The sequence below is a fragment of the Megalobrama amblycephala genome, linkage group LG18, assembly GCF_018812025.1.
Source record: "Megalobrama amblycephala isolate DHTTF-2021 linkage group LG18, ASM1881202v1, whole genome shotgun sequence".
In the NCBI taxonomy this organism is placed as follows: Eukaryota; Metazoa; Chordata; class Actinopteri; order Cypriniformes; family Xenocyprididae; genus Megalobrama; species Megalobrama amblycephala.
The window spans coordinates 26046274-26073524 of record NC_063061.1 but is presented as its reverse complement, the minus strand read 5'-3'; the positions used below and the strand labels follow the sequence as shown (position 1 = coordinate 26073524).

The 27251-nt window shown below is 36.1% G+C and overlaps 2 protein-coding genes and 1 long non-coding RNA gene across 4 annotated transcripts; 1 reads left to right on the top strand and 2 right to left on the bottom strand.

Moving 5' to 3' along the window:
- Nucleotides 1-7825: 7825 nt before the first annotated feature.
- On the bottom strand, nucleotides 7826-12029 carry LOC125253368. The gene is made up of 5 exons (XR_007181423.1): nucleotides 11088-12029; nucleotides 10320-10367; nucleotides 8188-8277; nucleotides 8069-8100; nucleotides 7826-7945 (listed from the first exon to the last, which is right to left on the bottom strand). It is a non-coding gene; the product is annotated as an uncharacterized LOC125253368 (long non-coding RNA).
- A 1201-nt stretch (nucleotides 12030-13230) lies between these two features.
- On the bottom strand, nucleotides 13231-22187 carry ddx52 (DEAD (Asp-Glu-Ala-Asp) box polypeptide 52). The gene is made up of 15 exons (XM_048165894.1): nucleotides 22066-22187; nucleotides 21419-21653; nucleotides 21200-21330; nucleotides 20077-20262; nucleotides 19841-19984; nucleotides 19610-19721; nucleotides 18709-18781; nucleotides 18358-18561; nucleotides 18012-18102; nucleotides 17726-17848; nucleotides 14255-14405; nucleotides 14095-14170; nucleotides 13890-13961; nucleotides 13542-13640; nucleotides 13231-13377 (listed from the first exon to the last, which is right to left on the bottom strand). The coding sequence occupies exons 1-15, from the start codon at nucleotides 22150-22152 to the stop codon at nucleotides 13305-13307; spliced, it is 1857 nt and encodes a 618-aa protein (XP_048021851.1). The 5' UTR covers nucleotides 22153-22187; the 3' UTR covers nucleotides 13231-13304.
- Nucleotides 17984-26981, top strand: tlr22 (toll-like receptor 22). 2 transcript variants are annotated; one of them, XM_048165892.1, is made up of 3 exons: nucleotides 17984-18122; nucleotides 23173-23256; nucleotides 23840-26981. In XM_048165892.1, the coding sequence occupies exon 3, from the start codon at nucleotides 23932-23934 to the stop codon at nucleotides 26812-26814; it is 2883 nt and encodes a 960-aa protein (XP_048021849.1). In that variant the 5' UTR covers nucleotides 17984-18122; nucleotides 23173-23256; nucleotides 23840-23931; the 3' UTR covers nucleotides 26815-26981. The 2 variants fall into 2 exon arrangements, with proteins under 2 accessions (XP_048021849.1, XP_048021850.1); XM_048165893.1 differs by having other exon boundaries at nucleotides 23173-23266.
- Nucleotides 26982-27251: the final 270 nt, after the last annotated feature.

The window sequence follows — 27251 nt, the reverse complement described above, 5'->3', positions numbered from 1 at the left end:
ATTAATTTGCTCAAATGTAACAGTAAAACAAAAATAAACACAGAGATACGGACAACAGATGATTACTAGTGATGGGAAGTTCGGATCATTTTACTGACTCGGACTTTTGAGTCTCGTTCAACAAAATGAACGAATCTTTTTTCAAGTCATTTCGTTCATTTCGTTCATTTCGTTCATTTTAGCAAAATGTAATTAAAATGTTACGTGTTACTTCCCCAACACATCTACTCATGCAAACGTTGATCACACTACAAACAATACAAAACTACAATGCTATAAGATTCAGAAATGATTAATTCATTCTTTACCTGGGTCTTCAGTTTATGACAAGCTGATTAAGCTCACCTCACCTCTTGTCTGACAAGTCTTCGGGTTTAAGTCATTCCTTAATGACGTGACAGGCAGTCCCATGCTAAACCAATGCATTCTGAGCCGGAAAGAGAATTGATTAGTTAATTTCATGAGTCTTTCGGGTTTTTGAGTCGTTCCTTAATCACGTGACAGATCCATACGCTATTTCTGACATTTCAGTCACTATGTTTTTGTTACTGTTTCTTGAGGATCTGTGGTGTGTTATTATTTTATAAATATATAAATAAAGCCCTGTTATAAATAAAATATTTATTAATTTATCTTTTTGACTGTCTATCTGTAAATAAACACTAGGCTATATAATAATATAATAATCCAAGCCTACAATACAAAGTATTTATAGCCTAGTTTGTTCATTTTTACTCCAATTTTGAGTTTGCTGGTATAATAATTGCTTTTCCTAGGCAGACTTGACATATTGGTGTAATATATGTATAAGAAGATTGCTCAAAAAGGACATATAATGACATAAATTAAAAGCAAATAACATTTTGAATTTGAATTATTAATGTTAGTTTAAAACATCAAGGTCATGATAACTTCAGCTTTAACAGTTGTAACACAAACTGAAATAAAACTGGAGAGTTAAAGTTATTTACTAATAAATATAATGTGCTTGGGTCACACAGCATTGGTTAGCGTATGGGTCTGTCACGTGATTAAGGAAGGACTCAAAAACCCAAAAGGCTCATGAAATGAACTAATCAATTCTCTTTCCGGCTCAGAATGCATTGGTTTAGCGTATGGGTCTGTCACGTGATTAAGGAAGGACTCAAAACCCGAAAGACTCATGATGAACTAATCAATTGAATCATCAGGTGAACTACTACTAGCAGTACAGAACCTATAGAATATTGCGCATGCGCGACTGAACGAATCACCCCCCCAAGACGACTCGTTCTTCCCGAGTCACATTAAAGATTCGTTCAAAATGAACGAATCGTTCAAGAACGACACATCACTAATGATTACTAGATTAAACACTACACAAATGTAGTACTTTGACTAGTTCTTTTCTGCTTACTAATGCTATCAAAACCTACAGTGTTAAATGAACACTGTTAGTGTTAAATTAACATTGCCAGTGTTTATATAATCTACACTGGATTATATAAACACCGGGTGACAATGGAAGTGTTAATTTAACACTGGATGTTTTGCTGTGAAGTAGCATCTCATCATTACACATGAGCACATTTATCCTGTCTCTTACCACGAGGAAGAGTAATGACGATGCAATGATTGTTTTCTACCATTCATACTGCTACTGATGCATGCTTGCACTTGGTCTATATGTTTTTTTCCCTTCTTTTTTTTTCATCTTGCATTGTCCAGTTTATTTGCCAAGTATAAGGTCCTGATTTTTTGATGGTGCTACTGTTTTGCACTGCACTTTCTTTTAATCCAAATGCTGGGTTCAGGCTACATGGGTCATTTTATTGGGTTATTTTTATATATTTGTGTGTGCGTGTGTGTGTGTGTGTGTGTGTGTGTGTGTGTGTGTGTTCCATGTGTTTTATTATGTGATATGTGAATGTATAGTATTGTCTGTTAGGATGTATTTTCTATGCCAATGTCTAAACTAAACTAAACTATATTTTTTACCACAGCTGGGTAGTTTTTCTGTAACTCAGCTGCTGGGTCATTTTTACTGTCAATATAATGATGAACCCCCCACATACCAACATTGGGTGTAATGATCCAGCGCTTGGTCATTGCACCCAATGATGTGTAGTCTGTGCCAAACCAGTTAAAACCAGATCAATTTGTCATCTGTCATTTTGTGTTCTGTTCTGAGAGAAAACTTCCTGAGTTCTGAGATGTAGATTGCGCCTTTGCATTCGGGCCCACTTTATATAAAGTGTTTTTAACTACTATGTACTAACTTTTAAATTCATCATTTGATACAATTCACTTATTGTGAACATACATGTTTTTAAGTTGTTCTTATATTTCAAATATACCGGCATGTAATTACATTTATAATTACACTGTTGACCCTTCCCTTACACCAGTGGTCTCAAACTCAACCAGTTTAGCTCCAACCAGCTCCAACTCACACCTGCTTGGAAGATTCTAGTAATCCTGAAGACGTTAATTAGCTGGATTAGGTGTGTTTAATTAAGGTTGAAGCAAAACTGTTCAGAGCTGTGGCCCTCCAGGAAATGAGTTTGAGACCACTGCCTTAGACCTTAACCCACCAAACATGTCCCTAACCTTACCCTTATCCCATCTCAACAGCAGCACAAGTGTTTTGCAATACAAAAGGAACACAATAATATATATATAGCGTTTTATTAGGGGGAAAAGTGCATTTTATTGGGAACAAAAGTTTTTTTTTTATTGGGGAAAAACTCTACACCGCTCCAGACATCATCATTTACAGTTTCATGAACTTTAGTCACAAGATCCCCAATTACTATTCTTTAACACTGCTCCAGGACTGTCCTTCATATATTCCTTCACTTCAAATTGTTCTTGTTTCTTTAACCAGGGGGTGCATAGTGTGAAAAGCCCTTCAAGCTTTTACTCCCCTGATTGTCCTCATGATGCAGTTGACATCAATTGCACATTAATCCAATTTCTGGCCTTAATCTTCTTCCATGTCGATTACGATGCCTTCATCATCAATATGTGGCTCAGCCTGAGGTTGGACATGGATGGAGTATGACACATCATCATACACAATTTGCCCATGAATGCCTGTCTGGTTCTCCACACACTGTACTGAAAGCTGAAATTGCATAATTGTTAGTAGAGAATTTTAAATCATTTAGAGAAATTATGATCCAAGCTCTCTTCACATTACCTTTACATTAGGCTCAATTAATGTATTAGCCTTCTCAAATGTGTCTTCAGAACTCTTCTTGGTTGTCCACATACTGGGCAGAAACCTTAAAATAAAAATAAACAGAACCGGAAAAAGTCACTAGTACATACTATACAAAATTTCACAAAATTTGAGCAAATACAAATTACTTTTAATTAAACATTTGAGTTGGCTATCAGCAACCATAACTATAATAACAGAGCAAATAACAGTGATCTAATAATAGTGTAACAGTTGTGTTCAGGCAGGAAGATGAAGACAGACGAACAGATCAAAATACTCCGAGTTTAATTACAAATATTCAAACAGGCAGGGTAAACACAACATAATGCAATGTAGATCGGACAAGGACATGGTGAACAGGAGGAACTAAAATAGCAAACACAACTGAGGATATTTAATAGAACACAGCTGACATGTATGAACTAATAACGATGGTAACCGGGGAGACAGGCGAGTGGCGGGAAACAGAACAAATGAACATGTTGCAAAAGAAAACAAACTGAAAGTCCAATCAAGCTGATACTAACCAGTACGGAACATGACAAATAGTAAATGTTTACCAAATAACAGATATTATTTACTTACTCCAGATGAGTATTATCAAAATTGACTTCAGAGTGAATCTCTCCACTGTTTTCTTCTCGTGCCACACTTTATAACACATCCAACAATGATTTAAAGATATTAACTAAGAACTTACCTAAGAAATTACATTGAGGTGTAAACACATTAGACATCTTTACAAGGTCAGAAGATAATGTGCTCTTAAGTATAAACATTCTGTATACACTTGCTATATATGCTTACTGTCATAATGAGTTATAGAGTCAACTTATAGTAAAAAGTTATAGATTTAAGCTAATTATCTTAGCTGTAAACATTAAAACTGGTAAAATGGATGATGACAGTAATGTTTTTCCTTGATTCACATACCATGGCTTCGGTGACGAAGATGTCGAAGAGACAACTAAAACTGTCGTTAAACAGTTATGATGTGTTCAGATCTCAAAAATAGATGTATCCGACTTTACTCCTCTGTAATTCACATCTATTCTACTTTTACTAATCTGTAGGTTATTGTAATCACTCTAAATCTTGGAAGTCTTCTTGTTTCCGGGTCAACTCATTGCATGTGTGAAATGGCGCCAAATTTGTAAAAGACGTGATTGTCCTTGCGTGCTTACGTCATGTCTGCTGTATATGCTACTTCTTCAAGGAATATATTTTATGTGTAGATCTTTTCTGGTTTTCTTGGTATAACTAGTGAAATCTGATACATTGTGTGGAAAATGTACAAAAATTTTACCTTTTTACTTGCCACGATACTGCACAAATGTCGGCATTTGATGGTACTGCCCTAGTGTTGTAATTTTTTGCACATTTTTGCAATTTTTGCATTTTTTCCTAACTGTGCACATCATCACGGATTGATGAAGCACAATATACATTAAAATCCATTGCATTTTACTTTATTGTGAACTTTAACATGCAATTTTAAGTTTCAACCACAGATGTCGGTCGAGAGCTCGAAGAACATGTTTGTCTTTGTACATATGTGTAATTTGAAGATTTTCATCTTAATTTGTACATACTCCACTTTCAATGAATGTTCAGCATGCTCTAACAAACCACTATGAGTCTGTACATTACCTTTCAAGTCCTCGTAGACTTTGGTTAACCTTGTAGACCTCGACTTCATGTACAAACCACCTGTAACCTTTATTGTGGTGATCAGCAGTATATTGGAGTGGTGTCATTGCCAAAAAGATGCATAAGTAATCCACTACAGCAATAAAAATGGCAAATCAATAGAAAACTGATTTGAGAAGAGTGTCCTTTGTCACTGCTTGGAAAAGACTGACAGACTTCAGATATATCCCAACCCAATGACCTGGAAACACACAGGACTCCTCCCAAAGATTCAGTAATTCTTTGGTATGAAGTTTTTACTTGCTCCAACAAGCCAACCATTTCCTTTAGAAAGTTATAAGAACCAAGAAATTGCATGACATAATTTCAAATGTCCTAGTTTCATCGAATCATTATAACTTTTTTTGTCAAACTCCCTCTTTTGATAATTTTGTAAGACAGTACAAATTTCTAAGCAACAAATAAACACAAAAGTTACATTTCCCTTTTTAGAAAGTTATTATGGGAATGGCGTATTCGGGAAATTAGATTTCTTATTATTTTCCAGGATGAAACTGCCTTCCCATGCCTTTAGTTATATAAAAATGTTTTCAGCTTACTGATTCACAATGGTTTGGCAAACCTATGAAAGGCTAACCAAATGAAACAATATGAAAGCATGTACATGTAGTGAACAGAGGTCTTGTGAAAAAGAAGTGTGCTTAATTGTATTAAATGTGTTTGAATATTGCTGTGTGTATTATAAATGATTTATCCATACACATCATTATCATAATGTCTGTACCCTTGTAATCAAACAATAGCAAACCACAACCATCCAATCAGTTCCAGAAGGACAAAATCAAGTCCTACCCTACATTTATTTGTTCAGGAATTACAGATATATGTCACAATATGAAAGACTATCACAACTTCCGTCTTTAAGTGTATTTTTTTTTTAAGAAATAGTTGCACCAAATATAATATTAATGAAATAAAAGACTACTTAAGTGTACTTAAAGAAGCTCACTTATTTTGATGTGTTGACTATACTAAGGCACATGTAAAGTGTTTGATTATAATTTAACTGTAGTGTGTTATTAAATATTACATTTAAAGTTAATGTATATTAAATGCTCTAAATTGCAACTTTATAATTACAAATAAGTAATTACAAAGATTTAAATACATTGCATACAAGTTTCAATAGAAAGTATATTTTAGTTTACTATAAATGCTTAATTCGACAGTACACTTACTAACCATATTTCAGACAATAGAAATAATTAGAAATAAAGTATAAAGATGTACTCAAGTCCTACTTAAGTAGGTCAAAAGCACTCTTAAGTAAAAACATTTTATTTAGATTGCACATAAGATTATTCTTTTAAAGTATGTTATTTCTGTAATAAGAACTCTTTTTAAAAGTATGCTAAAGTTACTTTTTTGGGATGAGAAAAAAGTGAGATGATATTCTTTAAATGTAATGTAATTTAACTGGAAGTAAACTGTAGCATGGTCCTTAAAAATAGAGGACTAGGATAGTTCTCTGGAAGCTCTAGGCATGTGTATTGTCATCCTTGCAGCTAATATGGATTTTCCAAGGCTTACTATTAAAATCAAGTGTACTAGCCTCCATTTATAGAGTAAGGTAAGTTAATGAGGAGTGTTAGTGTCTAGCAAGCAGGTCTCTCTGCTTCCTGGTGTCCTGTGTTTTGTAGTGTACTCACTATTGCTCTTTATTTTTCTGTGCATTGGACTATATAGCATACTGATAGTGTGGTTTGTGGTTTGAATGTTTAATTTTTTACAGATTTTTTGATCTTTCATTCAGGAATGGACATGACATATAACATGTGCAGAATTATTAGGCAAGTTAAATTTTCTAATCATTTTTTTTCCACCAAGCACATCAATCTTAATAACTATCATTTATAAGTGATATGTAATTGTTAATGAAGGCTGGAAATGAAAAATATCTATATTCAGGTGTGCATAATTATTAGGCAGGTTTTCTTTTACAGGCAAAATGAGACAAAAAAGAGATTTAACTCATGAGCATTTAAAATTATTAAATGCTCATGAGCAATTCAATTCAATTCAATTCAATTCAAGGATGCAATACTAATAGACCAATGGACAGCAAAACACTCATTGTGAAGAAATGTATCTTCTAGAATCTGGCAGTAAGTTTTGGGGGTTCATTTTTAGTCCATCTCCTACCCTGAAGTCCATCTTGCATATATGGAATAAAAATGATCTTCCAAAAGTCACTGCCAGATTCTGGAAGATAAATTCTTCATACAGTGGTACAAGAGGATGTTGTGCTGGTCCTTCAAGAGTCACTCTCAATCTGTCTGTCTATAAAGTCTATAAAAACCCAGTCTTCATGCATTTTACAACATTTCAGCTTGTGATTCTTATTAAGTGGGGGTCATTTTTTAGGATTCTTTAGCTAACCTAAGTCTCTGAGATCCTGACACCTTGCACTTCTGGAGACTCCAGGTAGGTTGCAGTTCTGGAAAATGGTGGCACTGGAGACTAAAGGGTTCCTGATGGTTTCACACTTAATTATTTGCCTTAATTCTTAATTCTTTTGCAGTTAACATGTGTCTTTTCTTATCCACCTGTTTTTGTTTGACCCTGCTGACCCAATGAGTGTTTTGCTGCCCATTGGTCATTCCTTAACTTTGCAATTTCTAGTATTGCATTAGTATTACACCCTTCTCATGGGCATTTAATAATTTTTGACTTTTCAGTCTAAGTTGAATGTCTTTTTTGGTTCATTTTGCCTGCCTAATAATTATGCACACCTGAATATAAGGCATTTTTCATTCCCAGCCTTCATGAAAAATTATATATCACTGGAATAGGTAAAATTTGGTAAATTTTGGAATAGGTTTGGAATTGGTAAAATGTGCTTGGAAAAAAATACGGACTATTTGGACAGTTTCAATTCCGCGGGAAATGGCTATTAACAGAAGACACAGGTGAAAATGAAATGGCTTTATTTTAAGTATAATGGGAGCAGATCTTGGATGTCTTGGAAGCCATTTGTCTTCTTGTCATCACTTGCCATTAAACAGAACAGGTCTGACAGAACTTTTCCCCCTAAAGGAAGATTTTGTTACTGGTCAAGTTGTAGCATAAGTGAAGTCATATAAAATTTGGTACTATTTTTGAGAAAACTGCTGAAAATTTGTCCTTAATAGCAAGGGATATAATATATCTCACCTAATCAAGGCTCTATTATCAGGAACTGCCACCTGCAGAAGACAAAACAAGTCTTTTACCATACTAAGTCACTATGTCATTCAAATTAGAAGTGAAAACAGTAAAGCATGTTAACATACCAAGTGTGGACTGTTAATGATGAATGTCTCCTTATCACATATTATCACACCACCATATCCTTTAGGGTTTTCCACACTCTGGATAGGGGTCTAAATATACCATTTTATTTGTTAATAAATAAGTAAGCCTTTGAAAAGACTTAAAACATTTAATATAATGCACAGTGAGTTATTCACGGGCCCGGATTAAGAACACATAGTAGCCTAACTTGGTGCCACAATGTGTTCTATCACAGGAATAACTAGTATTTTAAATTAAAATAAAATCTAAAATTAAACACTCAGAGATGAGTATACATCAAACATTCCATTATAATATATAGGACTATATAAATATTACAGGCTACAACACATTAAAAGCATAAATTCAGTAACATCAGATATGAGGTCAAAGCAAACAGGTTTCCAGAAACAGCAACTTTTGTGCAGCCTTAAGGAGCCTTAAACAGCCTTAAGGAGTTTTCTTCAAATAGTTGTATCATTAATATGACTTCTTTCTGACCCTAGAAGAGGAGAATCAGGGCTGGACTGGGGATAAATTTCAGCCTATCTGGCCCACATTATTCCCCATTAATGTTGTACTAGGGTTAGATACAGTGGCCGAGAGAGCTCAACGTACTGCAAGTGAAGAAAACACATGCAAATAGAAAAACACCAGCAAACACATGTGGTGCAAATACTCATAACACAACCAAATACAGAAACTCACTGCAAATACTCACAATGCAACCTAATACAGAAACACACTGCAAATACTCAACGCACATATGATCAGAATGTTAAAATAAACAACAACAACAACAACAACAAAACTCTCACCTTTCAGGTCATTGACAACACCACTGATGAGTAGACATTGAACAATAATGTCCCAGCCAGGTTTGTCACTTGTTGGGGTCCCCTTGAAACATTTCCATTGTGGTCTGTGCTATTTGTATTTGGTTGCTTTGAGAGTATTTATAGCACATTTCTGTATGTGGTTGCATTGTGTATTTGCAATGCGTTTCTGTATTTGTTTGTGTTGTGGGTATTTACAAAGCATTTCTGTATTTGTTTGTGTTGTGGGTATTTGCAGCGCGTTTCTGTATTTGGTTGCTTTGTGAGTATTTGCAGTACATTTCTATATGTGGTTGCATTGTGAGTATTTGCAGTGTGTTTCTGTATTTGGTTGTGTTTTGAGTATTTATAGAACGTTTCTGTATTTGCTTGTGTTGTAAGTATTTGCAGCACATTTCTACAGTATATGTGGTTGCATTGTGAGTATTTACAGAGTGTTTCTGTATGTGGTTGTGTCATGAGTATTTGCAGCACATGTGTTGTCAAACTGATGAAGATGTTTTCTTAATTTGCTGGTGTTTTTTCTATTTGCATGTGTTTTCCTCAGTTGCAGTGCATTGAGCTCTCTTGGTCACCGCCTTTCAGTTGGAATAAATAAATTAATCAATGAATAAAGGACAGAAACAAATGATACAATATATTTTTGAATAGACTCCAAATGTGTTAAACAATATTAATTTAGCATTATATTGCAGGCTCTTAATTACTGAATTAAAGGGTTAACCCTAACCCTTACCCAAAAATGAAATTTCTGTCATTAATTACTCACCGTCATATCATTCCAATTCAAGTGAAATTTAATTCAAGTTTATTAGAACTGAACATATCTATAGAGAAGAAAAGTTCTTAGCTTCATCCTTAATTTGTGGGATCCAGGATATAAAACTCTTAAATTCTCCTATAACTGCCCTAATTAAAAGTTTCCTTAGATCTTGTATAGAATCGAGTTTCATAGCAAAAACCATGCTCCTCATTACTATGGATTTATGGTTTCTATAACAACAACAAAAATATTACTAATAAGGGTGTAACGATTGCCAGATCTGATTTATTTTGGTCCCTTTATATGAAGTATTCTTAACTACTGTGTACTAAACATTGAAATTAATAATTTGATACAATGCACATCGTGTACAAAAATGTTTTTACATTGTACTTATTTTGTGATGCAAGTAAAAAGTAGTTAAGGACACTTAATATAAAGTGGGACAGATTTTTGTAAAATATCTTGCTGACTTCATATGAAAACATAAACCATTTCAAAAACAGACACTATACTGTAAAGTGAAAAGCACCTTCATTTGACCCTCTTTGGGTTGATGGGGATGACTCAATTTCGAACCCTGAAAACAAATGCAAATGAAACAGATGTTGTATTGAGCAGGACTTACTGCTGAGAGTGAGAATTATAAGGGAGTTATAAGGCTGCCTTACTGCCTATTTTAAGACTTGAAAACCCATGTTGCTAAAGTAATTATTATTATAATATTATTCAATTTATCATACACGATGGCTATAGCTTGTGGCTCGGGCCTCGTGGGTTTCTATCATTCGGTTTTCAGACCAGAAGACCAGACCAAGTTGTACAACAAGCAAGTTTGATACTGCATGTGCTATAAAGTAATATTCAAGATATAAATAATCTCAATACTGTAATATTAAGAGGCATCACTCATCCTTGATTTAAGTGGTTAAATCCCTTTGATGATCTTGATGGATGAACAAGTGTCCAACAAACGATAAAAGAAGCCAAAAATTTTGCAACTAATAATAATGACAGCAAAGATTTTGGATGCGTTTAGTCTTTAAGTAAAGATTATAGACTCTAAACGCATAACCACACATGCAACACAAATGCAGTTTACAAAAGCCACAAAAGCTAATAGCGTAGCAACAGCCTGATTTTTTGGTCATCTAAACATAGCACTACTGTCTATGTTACAAACAGTAAATGATTCAGTAATTACTCAATATTATCAATGACTGCTTTACTAATAATGGAATAATAAAATGGGTTTTGATGGAAAAATTAACAATGTTATTTCATCAGCAATATTACGTACCATAACAATTGTGGTTTCATAAATCGAAGAAACCAAGAAAGTGCGCCGTCTAACGAAGGTCCTCCAAATAGCAATAAAAAATCTATACTGATAAAAAAATATAGGATTAGCAAATTAAAAATAATAATCATTATTTCTGTACAAATATTGTTTAATTTTTAAATTAATGTATATATGACAATTATTCCTTGATATAATCATTAGGAGCCACAAACCTTTATTGAAACAACTAATATTGTCTAGTATTGTAACAACACATTTATTACATGCCTATTACAGGTATCATAAATAAATGAATACATAATCATAAAAGCTGTGTTTAATTTAATAAAACTTATCTGTGACCCGTCTTCTGTGTCTGTCATTTCCAGTCACAGTCCAACCCTTCAATCCTTCAGTTGGTCTTCAAGGGTCTTCTAAAGGTTCTTCCATTATGTTTGGTCCCAAGATCACCATTACAAATTTGAACATTGTAAATAAAAAGTGATTGACTGGTCCATCATCCAAATGCCTCTGTGCTTATCTAACACTAAATGAAACTGTTACCAGCCTACAAAACACAGGATGCGGCATCAATGAGCCAAACCAAAACCAAACGGCACTGCCCACTATGAATGAGCAACCAAACAACTTTTGATCAGTTACTTGATATTAGTTTCCATTAAAATAACATTTAAAATGTTATTACATTTTAACAGCAAATAAATTATTAATCGTAGGCTTATTACATTATAATTATTTCAGTTATACCCATTTTAAACATTTGAACATCACATTTCAAGCAGAGGCTGAAACTGAAATTAGTGTATTGTCTTACATTAGAAACATTTAATACAAAGGTGTCAAAATGCTTTTCTAACTTCTTTAGAAAATAAAGAGGAGCCACTAAAGAATTGTTTCCTGTCTATGATTGCTTGACTGTTACTTTCCTGAAAATGTATGCCTTTCAAACAGTCCCACACTGAAGTGAAACTGAACTGTCTGTTTCCGCCCAAAGAAGAGCTGTTGAGTCATGTTAACAAAGCATTTTTGGCTTTATGGTTTAAATGTAATATTTTTAATTTCTAACATAATACATTTAGCAATAACGCTTGCATGTAAACTGCAATAGTATGTAACAACAGGGCATGTGGTTTCAAGACAAAATTTTAAGACAGCAATGTCACAATACTGGCATACATTCTTGCTACACACTCAAAAGTAGGGACTTTCCCTATAACCAATGAAATACATATTTTATTGCAGTTTTTTGTATGCGACCCCAATTTTTTCAGCAGTCAAAGGAATTTAATTAAATCCATTTATATGTTCTTACAAATCTCATAATTCTCATGAATATTGAAAAAACTTTTTTGAAGAATTTTTTTTTTAGTTCATTTAAAATTTTACATTTCATGTAATATATTTTTAAGAAATAAAAAGGGGGAAATACAGTAATAAAATGGTTATAACAATAAATACAAAATTTTGAAACTTTTGTGCAGTCACCAGTTAATGAAGCTATTTTTTTTTTAACCTTTATTTATATAGCGCTTTTTACAATGCAGATTGTGTCAAAGCAGCTTTACAGTGATAACTGGTACATAATTTTGCCAGCACAGCAGCTCTTAAAGAATAGTTTCAATGCAGGCAGATCAAAACACTGTTGATTATCAAATGTCAAGTGTCCCGAACTATGCAAGCCAAAGGCGACAGCGGCAAGGAACCCAAACTCCAACAGGTGACATCAGGTGGCAAATGGGTGTTAAAATGGAGTAAAAAAAACCTTGGGAGAAACCAGGCTTAGTCAGGGGGCCAGTTCTCCTCTGGCGAACAGTGCTTTGTTACGATTCAGGTTGCCATCATAAGTCCGACAGGATCGCAACATTCAAAGTATTTATTCCTTGTATCTATTAATCAGATACAATATGGTTTTAGTTTAAAAATGTGTCATTATGTAAACCAGAGTTAGACATTATGAGTTTGACCTGCACCTGTTTTCGAAAGCATGTCCCATCTGTTAAAAACAAATCATTCTGAATAGACCCTCTACCAGTACTTGGTGGAAATGTTTTATGTGCTGTATATTGGAAGAGCGCTACAAGTTTCAATAATCTCTGTTCCATATGTAGCATGTCACAACAATAAGACCTTCACACACAAACACTGGTAAACATTAATTTTATTAAAGACAATAAGGTGAATAGAAAAAATGAGCAGTCTGTACGGTATGCCACATCAGCTGTTAGAAATTACTTCTGTTGCTTCACCTTTTGCTTTTGCTTCTTTTGCTGCAGCTTTTCTTTTTTTCCTGAAAATTAACAGTGAAAGCATGTGAAGTTTGACTAAGATCAAAAACCACCATTATAATTAAGTCAATTAAATTTGGTAACAAATACATTTTATTAAAATTATTAAATTATAAAAAGTCAGAAATAATGTGATTCTGGTCCTGTTCTGGGATTCCAAACAAACCTTTTTCCCTTGCCGAGCTTTTTTTCAAATAGAAAGCGAGGCGTTGTGCGAATAGTTGACCGTCTGGGTGGATGTTTCGCAAGCTGACGTTTCAATTTGCTGTAGGGAGAAAAATTGGAGGTCTTATTATTGTGACATTTGATGGCAACAATAGTGCCCATAAAGCATTTTAAGAATCTAAACATGCTAGACATGCTTTATCTCCAAACCACAGTAATGAATAAAGAACTGAGAGTAGACAGACTCTTGACAGTGGTATAATATGGTATATAAAAACAAAAACTACAAAAACATGTGGAATTGAGGAAAAACACATGCCTATAACATAATATAACAGCATAACCCTACCGTTGGATTTTCTCGAACCCAATCATGTAGTCAGGGACAGGACATCCAGCCCTCTTTATGACAGTAGCAATGCTGATCCATTTAAAAAAAAAAAAAAAAAAAGTGAGCAGAAGTTCATGCAAGCATTTTCCACAAGAAAACAGATGTCCCTGAAATCTCAAATGATTTAACCTTATAATAACTAATTCTACGGTCCTGTTATTACCTGCGAAGAAGAGGTTTGTCATCCTCTGTGAAGAAAGTTATTGCCTTTCCTTTGTGTCCTGCTCTTCCAGTTCGCCCTATAAGGGAAAGAAAGCACCAAGCTTAGTATAATAAAGTTACACAACATGAAATCATATTCTCTACTCAGCTAACAGACTAACCGATCCGGTGGATGTACTCCACAGCAGAGGTAGGAAAGTCGTAGTTGATCACCAGGTTGACGCCCTTGAAGTCGATTCCACGAGCCAGCAGAGCAGTGCAGATCAACACCCAGATCTTTCCCGAACGGAAACTGTTAACAACATTGTCCCTCTAATGAGAGACACAAGGAAAGACCAGTGAAAGAGAAATTATATTTTGTTATATCATATAAATGGGCATAAACCAAGTTAAGAAATAAAAATCAATACACTAATAGGTAACAAAAAGGTACAATATGGTTCCATTTATTAACATAATTTAGCATGAACATTAAAGCTGCTGTAGGTAACTTTTGTAAAAAAATATTTTTTTACATATTTGTTAAACCTGACATTATGTCCTGACAGTAGAATATGAGACAGATAATCTGTGAAAAAAAATCAAGCTCCTCTAGCTCCTCCGAGTGGTCCTATTGCCATTTGCAGAAATACACCGCTCCCGGTAAGAAACAACCAATCAGAGCCAGGAGGAGTGTCTTAGCAGTGTCAATCAATCAAGCTCGCGTGCGCGCTGATCACACCCCTCTCATGCACAGCGCCAGCGCATACAGGCTTCAAGATTACCGGTGTGCCGCAGCTTTGCTTATGGCGAAATAAAACGATGTTATATGCAAAGGACCACCCTGAAATCTACAAGAAACCATGCCATACATAATTTGTCAGTCCTGTTTTGAAATGATCTTAGTTGTGTAGTTCTTAAAAAATTAAACAAATCAAGCAGGGATAGCTCCCTCCACCTCGGAAAAGCCGCTCCGATATTTACCCTCGTTTTATTTCGGGCTCTATCTAATTCTTTCTTTTTGGCTTTTTTATCATCGTCATCTGTCTTTTTCCGTTTACCCGTCTTTATTTTATGAGCAGATGCCACTCGAGGAATTGGCAGTTTGGATTGTTTTTCTGCCATAAGCAAAGCTGCGGCACACCGGTAATCTTGAAGCCTGTATGCGCTGGTGCTGTGCATAGGAGGGGTGAGATCAGCGCGCACGCGAGCTTGATTGATTGACACTGCTAAGACACTCCTCCTGGCTCTGATTGGTTGTATCTTACCGGGAGCGGTGTATTTCTGCAAATGGCAATAGGACCACTGGGAGGAGCCAGAGGAGCTTGATTTTTTCACAGATTATCTGTCTCATATTCTACTGTCAGGACATAATGACAGGTTTAACAAATATGTAAAAAAATTTTTTTACAAAAGTTACCTACAGCAGCTTTAATAAAGTGCCACATTCCACAGAGTAGAATCAATTTACAAACTCCATCTCTGAACATGCTGTTACTTTGGGTTGCTTATAACGTTCATCTGGGAATGCAACATGCACCATTTACCCAGATTTGTAACGTAAATCATTTATAAATCTAGGTCGTCAACACAGGAGAATACATGCGTTTCTAAATATGCAAATTGTTGTTCATCGCAATTAGAACTTAAAAGATTAAACTCTCGCTCCGAGTTTGCATGTTTTGATGATAACATTTTCTTCATGAAATTATAGTGGCTATAGAATTTATATCATAAAGTGGCCAAATATTATGTGAGTTAAAATTGTTTGTCCAATATTACAATTGATCGATAGACCGATGGATAGTGAACAGCCGGAAAGTATTCACAGTGCTTCCCTTTTCCCACATTTTGTTATGTTTCAGCCATATTCCAAAAGGGATTAAATTCATTATCTTCCTCAAAATTCTACAAACTATAATCTATAATGGCAACGTGAAAGAAGTTAAAAATGTACATGTGATTTTTTCGTTTTTTTATAAGGATTCACAGCCTTAATACTTTGTTGAAGCACCCTTGGCACCAATTACAATAAGGGCCGTTACATAGTCAACGCGAGAAACGCGAGCAAGCAACGCGAGCGATGCGAGCGACGCGCTCCCTTTCATAGTCTAAACAGTGGACGCAAGCGTCACGGGCGATGCGTGTATGCAATACACCGCTCACGCAACAGGGGGTAGTAGAGTCGGGTGATATTCAGATCAAAATGGCAACTGAAGAGGAGTGTATTCTGTTGCTGATTTTACATCGGCGGCAACAAAGGCAACGCAGAGACAGACGGTGGTATGTTCGCCCTTTAAATCAAAAAAGAGATCAGGATGAATACGTATAAGTTCGCATAATTTTTCCTCTTCGCCCGCCATTGTATTCAAACCTTCTTCTTCTGTAAACACAATATACTTGAATTAATGTACATTACTTGCAATGTCGCCCCCACCGACAACGCATAGTATTGCGTGCATCGGCGCGTCGCGTATCAAAAACTAGGACGACACATTTGGCTACGCACCGACGCATAATGCCGGCCGAAGCGTAACGATGCGTAGCCTCGGGGACGCGTATGCGTACAGATGCGTTGACTATGAAACGGCCCTAAGTCTTTTTAAATATGATGCCACAAGCTTGGCACATCTATTTTTGGGTAGTTTCTCCCATTCTTCTTTGCAGGACCTCTCAAGCTCCATCAGGTTGGATGGGGAGCGTCGGTAATCTTTGTTTCATCAGACCAGAGAATTTTGTTTCTCATGGTCCGAGAGTCCTCCAGGTGGGCTGTCATGTGCCTTTTACTGAGGAGTGGCAGTTTCCGTCTGGCCACTCTACCATACAGGCCTGATTGTTGGAGTGCTGCAGAGATGGTTGTTCTTCTGGAAGGTTCTCCTCTCCCCACAGAGAAATGCTGGAGCTCTGTCAGAGTAACCAGCGGGTTCTTGGCCACCTCCCTGACGAAGGCCCTTCTCTCCCGATCGCTCACTAATTTTGGCCAGGCGGCCCGCTCTAGGAAGTGTCCTGGTGGTTCCAAACTTCTTCCATTTACGGATGATGGAGGCCACTGTGCTCAATGGGACCTTAAGTGCTGCAGAATTTTTTTCTGTACCCTTCCCCAGATCTGTGCCTCGATACAATCCTGTCTCTGAGGTCTACAGACAATTTCTTGTACTTCATGCCTTGGTTTGTGTTCTGACATGCACTGTTAACTGAGGGACCTTATATAGACACGTGTGTGCCTTTTCAAATCACGCCCAATCAACTGAACTTACCACAGGTGGACTCAATTCAAGTTGTAGAAACATCGAGGATGATCAGTGGAAACAGGATGCACCTGAGCTCAATTTTGAGTGTCATGGCAAAGGCTGTGAATACTTTTGTACATGTGATTTTTTGTTTGTCATTTTTTATCTTTAATAAATTTGCAAACATTTCAAACAAACTTTTTTTAACATTTGTCATTTTGGGGTATTGTTTGTAGAATTGAGGAAAATACTGAATTTAATCCCTTTTGGAATAAGGCTGTAACATAAAATGTGGAAAAAGTACAGCGCTGTGAATAGGATGGATGGATGCATGGATGGAAGGATGGATGGATGGATATTAATATTTTTATATTTTAATAAATGATTAATGACTTTAATGGAAATCTGGTTCTGTTTAATTACCTGCTGTTGTGTACGATCCGCATGGATCACGTCCACATTTATTCCCTCGTACACCAGCTCGTGGAAGAGCTCTCGGGCACGGTCAATAGACTGAACAAAGACCAACACTGGTGGCAAAAATCCCTGAAAGGAAAATATGTGAGGTTATGACGATTACAGTGCTAAAAACTAACTTCTCCTTATGATGCGCCTGACTGATGAAATTCAGGAGCTTTCTTTCTTTTTTGCTATGAGGTAAGACCTGATATTTGCTCATCCAAATAACTGAAGTGAGAACATCACTGACCTGCTTTATAAGGTTTCTCATGGCAAGTAGCTTTCCATTTTCTGAACCCACAAACAGCAGCTGCTGCTCCACAGTCTCAACTGCAGAGTTTCTGTGAACGGAGATAGTCAGGTATGTGTCTTATTCAACCTTACTAGAGCAGAGTTTTATTTCAACATGTTGTTACCAATTTTATCATATTGGTTTTTAATTTATTGTAAAAATTAACATTTTATTGGTGTTTTTTTATAAGTGTAGTGCTGTTTTTACAAGTTTCCAACCAAAATAGTTATGTTTACTACAAAATAAGCATAAAAACTTAAGCTTGTAACTCAAAGAAAAAGACACGAAAGGAGTGTTTCGATACCTGGGTCCAATGTTGACAGACACAAGGCTGTCTAGGTTCAGTTTGCACCATTGCTCCACATCTGTGGCAAAGGTTGCGCTGAAGAGAACCCGGCGGATTTTGGGAGAAGAGCAGGCCAAGAAGATGGTGGCAAGCTGCTCTCTGAAACCCGTCTTACCATCCTCAAAGAGTTTGTCAGACTCATCCACCACCAGCCACTCCACACTACAGACAGCAAACACACATTCATGCTAGAGAAATCTACTGATTTCCTGTGTAGGATGGTGAACTTGAAGCTCCTTGATGAAAAATCTACACACATTATACATATATAAAGATGTTTTCTTCTTAAACTAAACTACAGTCACTCACCCACTTAAGTTGATAGCAGGAGGATCTTGTTTTAATAAATATATCAATCTGTTAGGAGTTGTCACCAATATATCTAGGGGGAAAAAAGGATAAAAAAAATAAGGATTAGGAAAATTAAGGGTAAATAAAATCCCCTCAGCTATTGTAAACTATATAGGGAGCCCTATTACTTGCTAAAATATAATTTACACAGTGGCTTTCATAATTTGTTTTCACAACAGATTTATTTAAACAGATTAAATAATTACATCATCAATAGAGAAATGCTCTTATTTAGAGAAATGCTCTTCTTGAGTTCATTTCTCTAGCAAATGAACAAGCTGTGGACACTGAATGACTTGCCTGAGGTAAAAGTAAAGCTATGTGACATTCTTTACAAGCCGTATTATCGATGTCTTTCAGTGGTTGAAACACTGATTGAGCGAAAACCTGAGATGTTCATTCATGTTTGTTTCATGCTAAGTGGTAGTAAAGAGAAAGACAATTGAGTTCACTCGCACTCCGCTGCCGTTTGAACTGAGGTGCCTACACAGCGATCTGTCATGCCACATCAAAGAGCATCAAAACAGCATTTATTGTTTGAAATTCCTGATAAAATGAAAAGGATTTGAAAGTGAAGCTTTTCTTATTGAAAGTTAAAAAAACAAAAAAACAAAGCTTCTTGCAATTATTAGGTGCGGTATATGATGTCATGTGTGATTAAAACAACACTGTATTTGTTTGGTACAAATGCATACCGATCCGAAAGACCCATGCTGAAAATGTTAGGTACAAATACGCGTACCGTTACACTCCTAACATTGTCATATCCAATACCATGCTAAACTCTTACGAGAGTTGTCATAATAGAAATATACCAAAAATATAGAACAGTTCATAGAGCCTTTGTGCCAAACCATACCAAATTTCTTTGCTGACTTGGGCCCATATTTTTTCACAGCATTAATTCCTTTGTTGATCATGTGAACTCTGAAGCCCACTCCTTCTGACAGCTTGAGCAACTCCCTGTGAGTCTAGAGATAAAATTTTAAAAAAAGTCAGTACGTCAGTCAATATTTTTAAACAGTCTGTAACATGTAGATTATTTGATGTGGTCTACAGCAATTTTCAACTTAAGGGGCTGAACGTTTACCTGAGTGGCGAGCTCTCTGGTGGGAGAGATGATGAGGGCTCTGAAACCCTTGTTGAGGGGCTGGCGAAGGTGGGCCAGCAGGGGCAGACAGAAGGCCATAGTCTTACCGGAGCCTGTAGGAGCACATGCCAGGATCTCCCTTTTCTAAAACAAATGGATCAATGGAATCAAAATACTAAATTTAGGATCAGGAATACAAAAACATTTGTTTAATTTTCATCAGATACATGACATACATGCATCATGAGAGGAATGGCCTGCATCTGAATGGGTGTCGGGGTTTGGAAACCCGCTGCCTTGATGTTTTGAATGACTCGTGGGTCCAGACCATATTCCTTCTGCAGCTCCTCAAAAGAGGAAACAGGATCTGGAATGTCTGTCCCATGCACGTTAATCCGGTTTTGGTGCCGCATCTGATTCACCTAAAACACACACCCAGTTTAAAACAATAAAGCCTTTTAAATTAATCATGTGATCACATGATCAAATCAGTGGAATAGATCCTAAGGGACACATTCTCTATTTGCAACAAAAAAAAAAAAAAAAAAAAAAAGTAAAATGTCAATATTACAATTAAAATGATTTGTGATGCCCATTATCCTACTTTAACAAAATTATACTTAATCTTTCAAAAATATATATTTTATATAATAACATAATTAAACACATAATTTAAAAACACTGTTAAATGCAAATCTCAAAATAAATATCAATTTCTAATACTGTACATTACAGTATTGTGATGTCTAAATTCACTTGTAGCATTTAAAAATGATTTTAGTGTGTATTTATTTAGACAAAAGAGAATCAATTTTAATATGGTCCATAATATGAAAATTATTAGTAAAAGATTAGTTGACTTTGAAATTAAAATTATCCCAAGCCTTACTCATGCTCAAGCCATAGGTGTATATGACTTTCTTCTTACGGAAACAGTCTGGCAGAAGCTAGATATTTTACATAACTATTTTACATCAAATCCATATTTAAGTAAAATATCTTTTTACACAAATGCATCGATTCGCTTCAGAAGGCCTTTATTAACCCCCTGGAGCCATGTGAAGTACATGTTTATGATGGATGGATGTGGATGGAAGCACTTTCTTCAGCTCATACTCGTGACCCCTGTTTACTGCCATTATAAAGCTCAGATGTGTCAGGATATTTATTAAAATATCTCTGATTCTGTTCATCAGAAAGAAGAAAGTCATATACACCTAGGATGGCTTGAGGATGAGTAAATCTTGGGATAATTTTCATTTCAAAGTGAACTAATCCTTTAATCAGCCCTATTATACAAAAATATTCAATTGTGGCAAAATTAAATGCAGTTTAAAAAGCAATATTAACACTTTGTACCTTCTCATGATGAAGCTGCTTTAATGTTTTCAAAGAGAGCTTGTCTTTAGACTTCTTCTTGAGGTCTTTCACCATGTCTTGCGATGACATCCATTGGATCCCTTCTCCCTCGCTCTTTTCAGGTTCTGTGACTGTTTCACAAAAGTAGGAAGGAAGAACTGTTTGAAAACCATAAACACTGAATTTCTAGGAAACTTTAGAGACTGAAAGATGACTTGCCTTCGGATTTTCTCTTATCTCCTTTCTTTTTCTTCCGTGCTGCTTTCACTGGCTCATCCACTTCAGTCCGTTTCCGTTTCCCAGAGGCCTGCTCTTCATCACTCCCTTCTCTCTCTTCTTCACCATCATCTTCACTCAGTCTGGACTCTGGAGACGTTTTCTCTTGTGTGTCTGTGCCAAAAAACCTGATTCCAGACAGCTGTTGTGAGCTGTCCTTGCTCTGAGATTTCACTACCTGAGAGGAGAGTTACACATGAATTTAGATGGTCACTGGAATGGAATTTAGATCATGATCACTTTGTGAAATGATCACAAAGTGATCAAATGAGCATGTGTTTATTTAGTACAGAATTACACCAACTAGCATTCCTGTTTCTATAGCTGCGCAACGCAGTAAAGAAACTAATGATGTTTAAATTGTGGAAAATGTCCATTTCTATCTCTTACTACGTGTTAAGACACTATATTAGCGTTATTTGGGTTCACTGGGATTAGCACTAGCATTATCAAAAACATTAAATGGAAAATGGAAACACATGTTAGCCATGTGGCAGCATTTCGAATTGAAATTCACGTATTTCTTCCGTTTTATAAAACAACAACCCAGAATACGTTAACTTTATTATGCACTTTGCATCAAAACCTACCTTAAATCTTTCTGCATCTTTAGCAAACCTTTTGAGATCAAACTTTGCTCCAGACCCAAGCTTTTTAAACAAGTCAAAGGCGTCCATTGATACAGTGTAAGACCTGACCAATCGATCTCGCTTTTATAACTAACACGCTCTCTGCGTTCAACTATTACGCCTTTTTTGTTTCTTTTGTCGATCACAAGAGAGCGCTGTTTCCTTTTTTAAACATCCATGTTTTTTTTTCTTGTAAATCTCCTATAAATTCCTGCCTCTTTTTCTCCGACATTTATTGTACATTGATAATAAATGTCAGTGTAATAGGAATCATTATCAACCAACCAATAAATAAACAAATTTAAGAATTATACATTTATGTATAAAAACTTACAAATAATAATAAACAAATTGACAATATGTTGAATACGTGAGTTCTTACTATAATAGTAAAAAGACAACATTAATGTCTGCATTTTTTCTTTTTCAAAAAAGTTATCATTTTTTGAAGCAATGAACATGTGATTTTGTTATTTTATTCTCTTTGGAGATCTTCTTTCCTACAGAATAGTCTAAATTTATGCTAATTTAATATTGCTGAGTCACATTCTGTACGTTTACTATATTTATACGTTGCCAAGCACCAAAACAAAAGGTAGGCTATGTTGCAATACCAAAAGACTATTTTATTGTAATGATAGTCAAGAAGAGAGTGAAACAGTGTGAGCCAGAGAGAGTTTAAACACTACATTCCAAAACAATAAATCATTAACTAAAATAAATCTCTTCCTATGACTGGAGGAAATAGAGTAGAGGGAACAACTTCTCATGTGATTGATTGAGAAGTAATCTTACTGACAACACTGTCTGTATGTGTAGCTCATTGTCTTCAAGTTGGTCACATCCAAAAGAGAACTAAACCTTATTTTTTAATATACAGAATGACAGCAGAGCTATCACATGACAATACTGGCTTTGAAGTGTCCATTAAGACAACACCGAAGCACACAAACCTGTACACTTATTTGAGCAGGTTAGGTCCAAATGCCACAGGTGTCACATGACGTGTGAAGCTACAGGTTTACAATGTATATACAGGTTTTACTTCTGCTTTTTTTCCTCCCTCAGACTACTTCACTTCCTGCTATACAACATAACACAAGAACAGCCAGTTGTTTGCAGGGTTTTAGAAGACAAGAACTTAAAGAAGAGGTAAACATTCGTGAGTGAATAAAATGTTTTATTTCTGTATATCAGCAACTATAGTTGGAGACATATTGTAAGATTTCTATTCTATTCTGTTCTATTCTATTCACGTTCATATGAATGAATGAATGAATTAATTAATTAATTAATGCATTCATTTTATAGATTATAATAATTGTGCTAAATTCATTATGTTTCATGTGGCTATATATTTATCATTGGCATGGTTTTGATAAAGAACTGTAGTTTTTTAGCCACTGTCTGTAGTAAAACTGCAGGAAACATAATTATTCTATGCTTGTGCTCATGCTAATGGAATGAAGTATTGCAGGATGTGTTTCTCTATTATCTTTGCGAGAGGTTCAGTTTGTCTTGCCATTTTACAGTAACCATATGAAAACATCAACCTTTTGATATATATCATTTGATATATTGAGGTTTATTTACTGAATCACTTCAGTGTAATTTCTCATAATTATCTATGCAACAGTTGACTTATTTTTTTCTACAGTGTATTATTTCTTAATGTATTATTTATGTAATTTTTATTTTTAAATTTAGTAATTTTGAAAAAAAAATTCTTTTGTAGGAAATTCAAAGCCAAACACTGCTGGGTGAAGGGCACAGAATAAAAACATTTCAAAGACAAAAAAAAAAAAAAAAAAAATCAAGGCAAATCCAATGGATCTTCTGTTTGACATGAAAAAAGAATCAAGAAAAAACATGGGAAAACTACAACAAATCACATTATATATCGTCCTCTTTGGTTTCATTTCCCCATGTAGTGCATTTTCCTTACAGAACTGTACAATCAGTACTCCCCTTAGAGATATCCAACCGAAAGTGCTTTGCTACAAAATGGGCTTTTTCAGGATTCCATGGTGGATACCCAGAAATACCCAGATTTTAGATATTTCCTTCAATGCTTTTGCACAGATCCAGATTGGAGACTTTAGGCATTTGTCAAACTTACAGGACTTGAACATATCCAACAATAGGATCTCACAAATTCAAGAGGGTGCACTTGACGATCTTTCCAACTTGACCTATCTCAATCTGGCCAGCAACAGACTGAAAGCGGTCTCAAGCGGGATGCTACACGGCCTAAGCAACCTGCTGGTGCTACGTCTGGATGACAATAATATCAAAGACATTGAAGAGTCAGCTTTCAGCACGCTTCAGAATTTAAAGGTGTTAAACCTAACAAAAAACCACCTCCATTACATAGACAAAGTCAAGCCGGTTCTTGCATCACCACTTTTGGAGGAACTCTACATCGGAAGCAACAGTTTCGATGTTTTCAACTCATATGAGATGTCAACAAAGCCCTTGTCATTAAAAAAGCTTGATTTTTCCAACAACCCTTTGGCAACATTTCAGCTCACTGACAATATATTTCCATCCCTCAATCACCTTGATTTATCTTATTGTGGTCAAAATGGAAGCATGACGTGGAATGTTACAGAAAAGACATACTTCTCCTCCGTGCAAACATTATACTTCATGGATGTTAATATGTCACCCCAGAGTGTTGCAAATGTGCTTCCGAGCTTCAAGAATTCATTGAATAAAATCAGGTTTAATGGAAACGTTGAGCTTAACAAGACCAACCTACTACTGAGCGCATGCTCTCCAATGCTAAGAGTTGTACGGCTAAATGCTAACAAAATAAAACACCTCACCGACAACATGTTTGATCCCTGTTCTGACCTGACAGAATTAGATTTAGGACAGAATGAAATATCCAAGTTATCACAGAGTATGTTCAGAGGTTTCACTCAACTAAAAAAACTGCTTCTGCAAATCAATAAACTGACTCAAATAACAAACTCCTTTCAAATTCTTTCCACGCTTGAGTTCATAGATCTCAGTAGAAACAGCATCAACAAGCTCACCTGTGATGACTTTGCCAATTTAACACAGGTGAAAACTCTGTACTTGTATGGTAACAAAATCTCTCTCATTAGATCCTGTTTGTTCAAGGACCTCAAGAGTCTTGAAGTCCTAAAGCTTGGAACTAATGATCTGTTAAGGATCGACGATGCTTTCAGCAATGGGCCACATTCTCTGAAGGATCTGCAAATTAATTATAATAAGCTAAGCAAAATAGAAAAATACACTTTTAGAAATTTGTCACAGTTAAACAGTTTGACCTTAAATGACAATCAGATTTCAGAGATTGAAGCCCAAGCTTTCGAAGGACTGAAGAATCTGACTTCTCTGTTTCTGTCATCAAACAAAATAACAGCTAAAACATTAACCAGATACCCGAATGTGTTCTCAGGCATGCCCAACCTCCAAAATCTGGATTTGTACGCCAACAGCATTTCATTTGCAGATAATAAATTGAAACACCCTCCTTTTAAGGATCTGAATCAACTCAGGGTATTGACCCTTCACAGTCAACGCCGTGGAATCGACAAAATACCCTCAAATCTGCTTCAAGGTTTATCCTCCATGGAAATGTTTTATGTTGGAAACACAAATCTTGGTCATCTAAATCCTGATACATTCAAGTTCAGCCCCCAGCTCTGGTTCTTGGATCTCTCCAAGAACGCACTGTCTGAAGACAACTCGATTCCGGCTGAGCTCTTCCACCCCATTTCGGGGCTAACCAAACTCATTCTTTCAAGAACGCAGCTTCGCTCACTAAATTTCCTGTTGAATGCAAATCTCTCCAGACTCTCGACCTTAAAAGCCCCAGGCAATGAGATCGACACGATCAACAAAACTCTGATTCAGTCACTGCCTCGACTAGAAGTCCTCGACTTGCAGAAAAACACCTTCACTTGCGACTGTCACAACGAGTTCTTCATTGAATGGGCCATGAAAACTAATTCTACTCAGGTGTTTTATTTTAACAGGTACACGTGTAGCTATCCTCGTTCCTTACGAGGCATGAGCTTGACAGCTTTCAACATCGAATCCTGCACCTTGAACATTGACTTCATCTGCTTTCTTTGCAGCAGTATTATGGTCACTCTCACCCTCCTCTTGTCCTTTGTCTGGCATTTTCTGCGCTATCAGGTGATTTATGCATACTACCTCTTCTTAGCCTATCTTTACGACAGCAAGAAGAAGCAGACCGTTTCAACGATCCGGTACGACGCCTTCATTTCCTACAACACCGAAGACGAGCCTTGGGTAATGGAGGAACTCATTCCCAAATTAGAAGGAGAACAGAGCTGGAGATTGTGCCTGCACCATCGAGACTTTGAACCAGGAAGGCCAATAATAGACAACATCATTGATGGCATATACAGCAGCCGCAAAACCATCTGCCTGATCACTAGGAACTACCTGAAGAGCAACTGGTGTTCAAGTGAGGTTCAGGTGGCAAGCTATAGGCTCTTTGATGAGCAGAAGGATGTGCTGATCCTGGTGTTCCTGGAGGATATTCCCGCACATCAGCTCTCTCCACACCACAGGATGCGGAAGCTGGTGAAAAAACGAACTTACCTCCGCTGGCCCAAACCTGGAGAAGATACTAAGATCTTCTGGCAAAAGCTAAAAATGGCTTTAGAGACCAGAGAGGGTCATAACCCAGAGAGTTCAATTCTGTGAGGGTATTATAACAATATTGCACAGTACACTGTCATCTTTGAGAAAACTTTGGGGGGTTTTCCCCCAAAGACTGTGGTACAAATTCTCTGGTATAGCACTGTGTCATATTTAAATTTTGTTGTAATTCTTTTAAGTGCAAATGCATCCATTATATGAAAAGTAGACTTTTAGTAGATTATTATGCTTTTTATTCTAGTGTTATAGTACTCAAGACCGGTCTAGTTTACCCAAAAATGATAATTCTGTCATTTACTACTCACTTTCATGCCGTTCCACACCCGTAAGACCTTCGTTAATCTTCGGAACACAAATTAAGATATTTTAGTTGAAATCCGATGGCTCAGTGAGGCCTGCATAGGGAGCAATGACATTTCCTCTCTCAAGATCCATAAAGGTACTAAAAACATATTTAAATCAGTTCATGTGAGTACAGTGGT

Bases quoted from the DNA above. Each gene is read 5' to 3' on its own strand.
- ddx52 (XM_048165894.1), bottom strand. From the start codon at position 22,152: ATGGACGCCTTTGACTTGTTTAAAAAGCTTGGGTCTGGAGCAAAGTTT. The intron at 19,985-20,076 runs GTATGTCATGTA...CATTTGTTTTAG, and splicing joins CCATTCCTCTCATGATGCAT to AAAAGGGAGATCCTGGCATG. The intron at 18,103-18,357 runs GTATCGAAACAC...CTCCGTTCACAG, and splicing joins TCTGTCAACATTGGACCCAG to AAACTCTGCAGTTGAGACTG.
- tlr22 (XM_048165892.1), top strand. From the start codon at position 23,932: ATGGATCTTCTGTTTGACATGAAAAAAGAATCAAGAAAAAACATGGGA.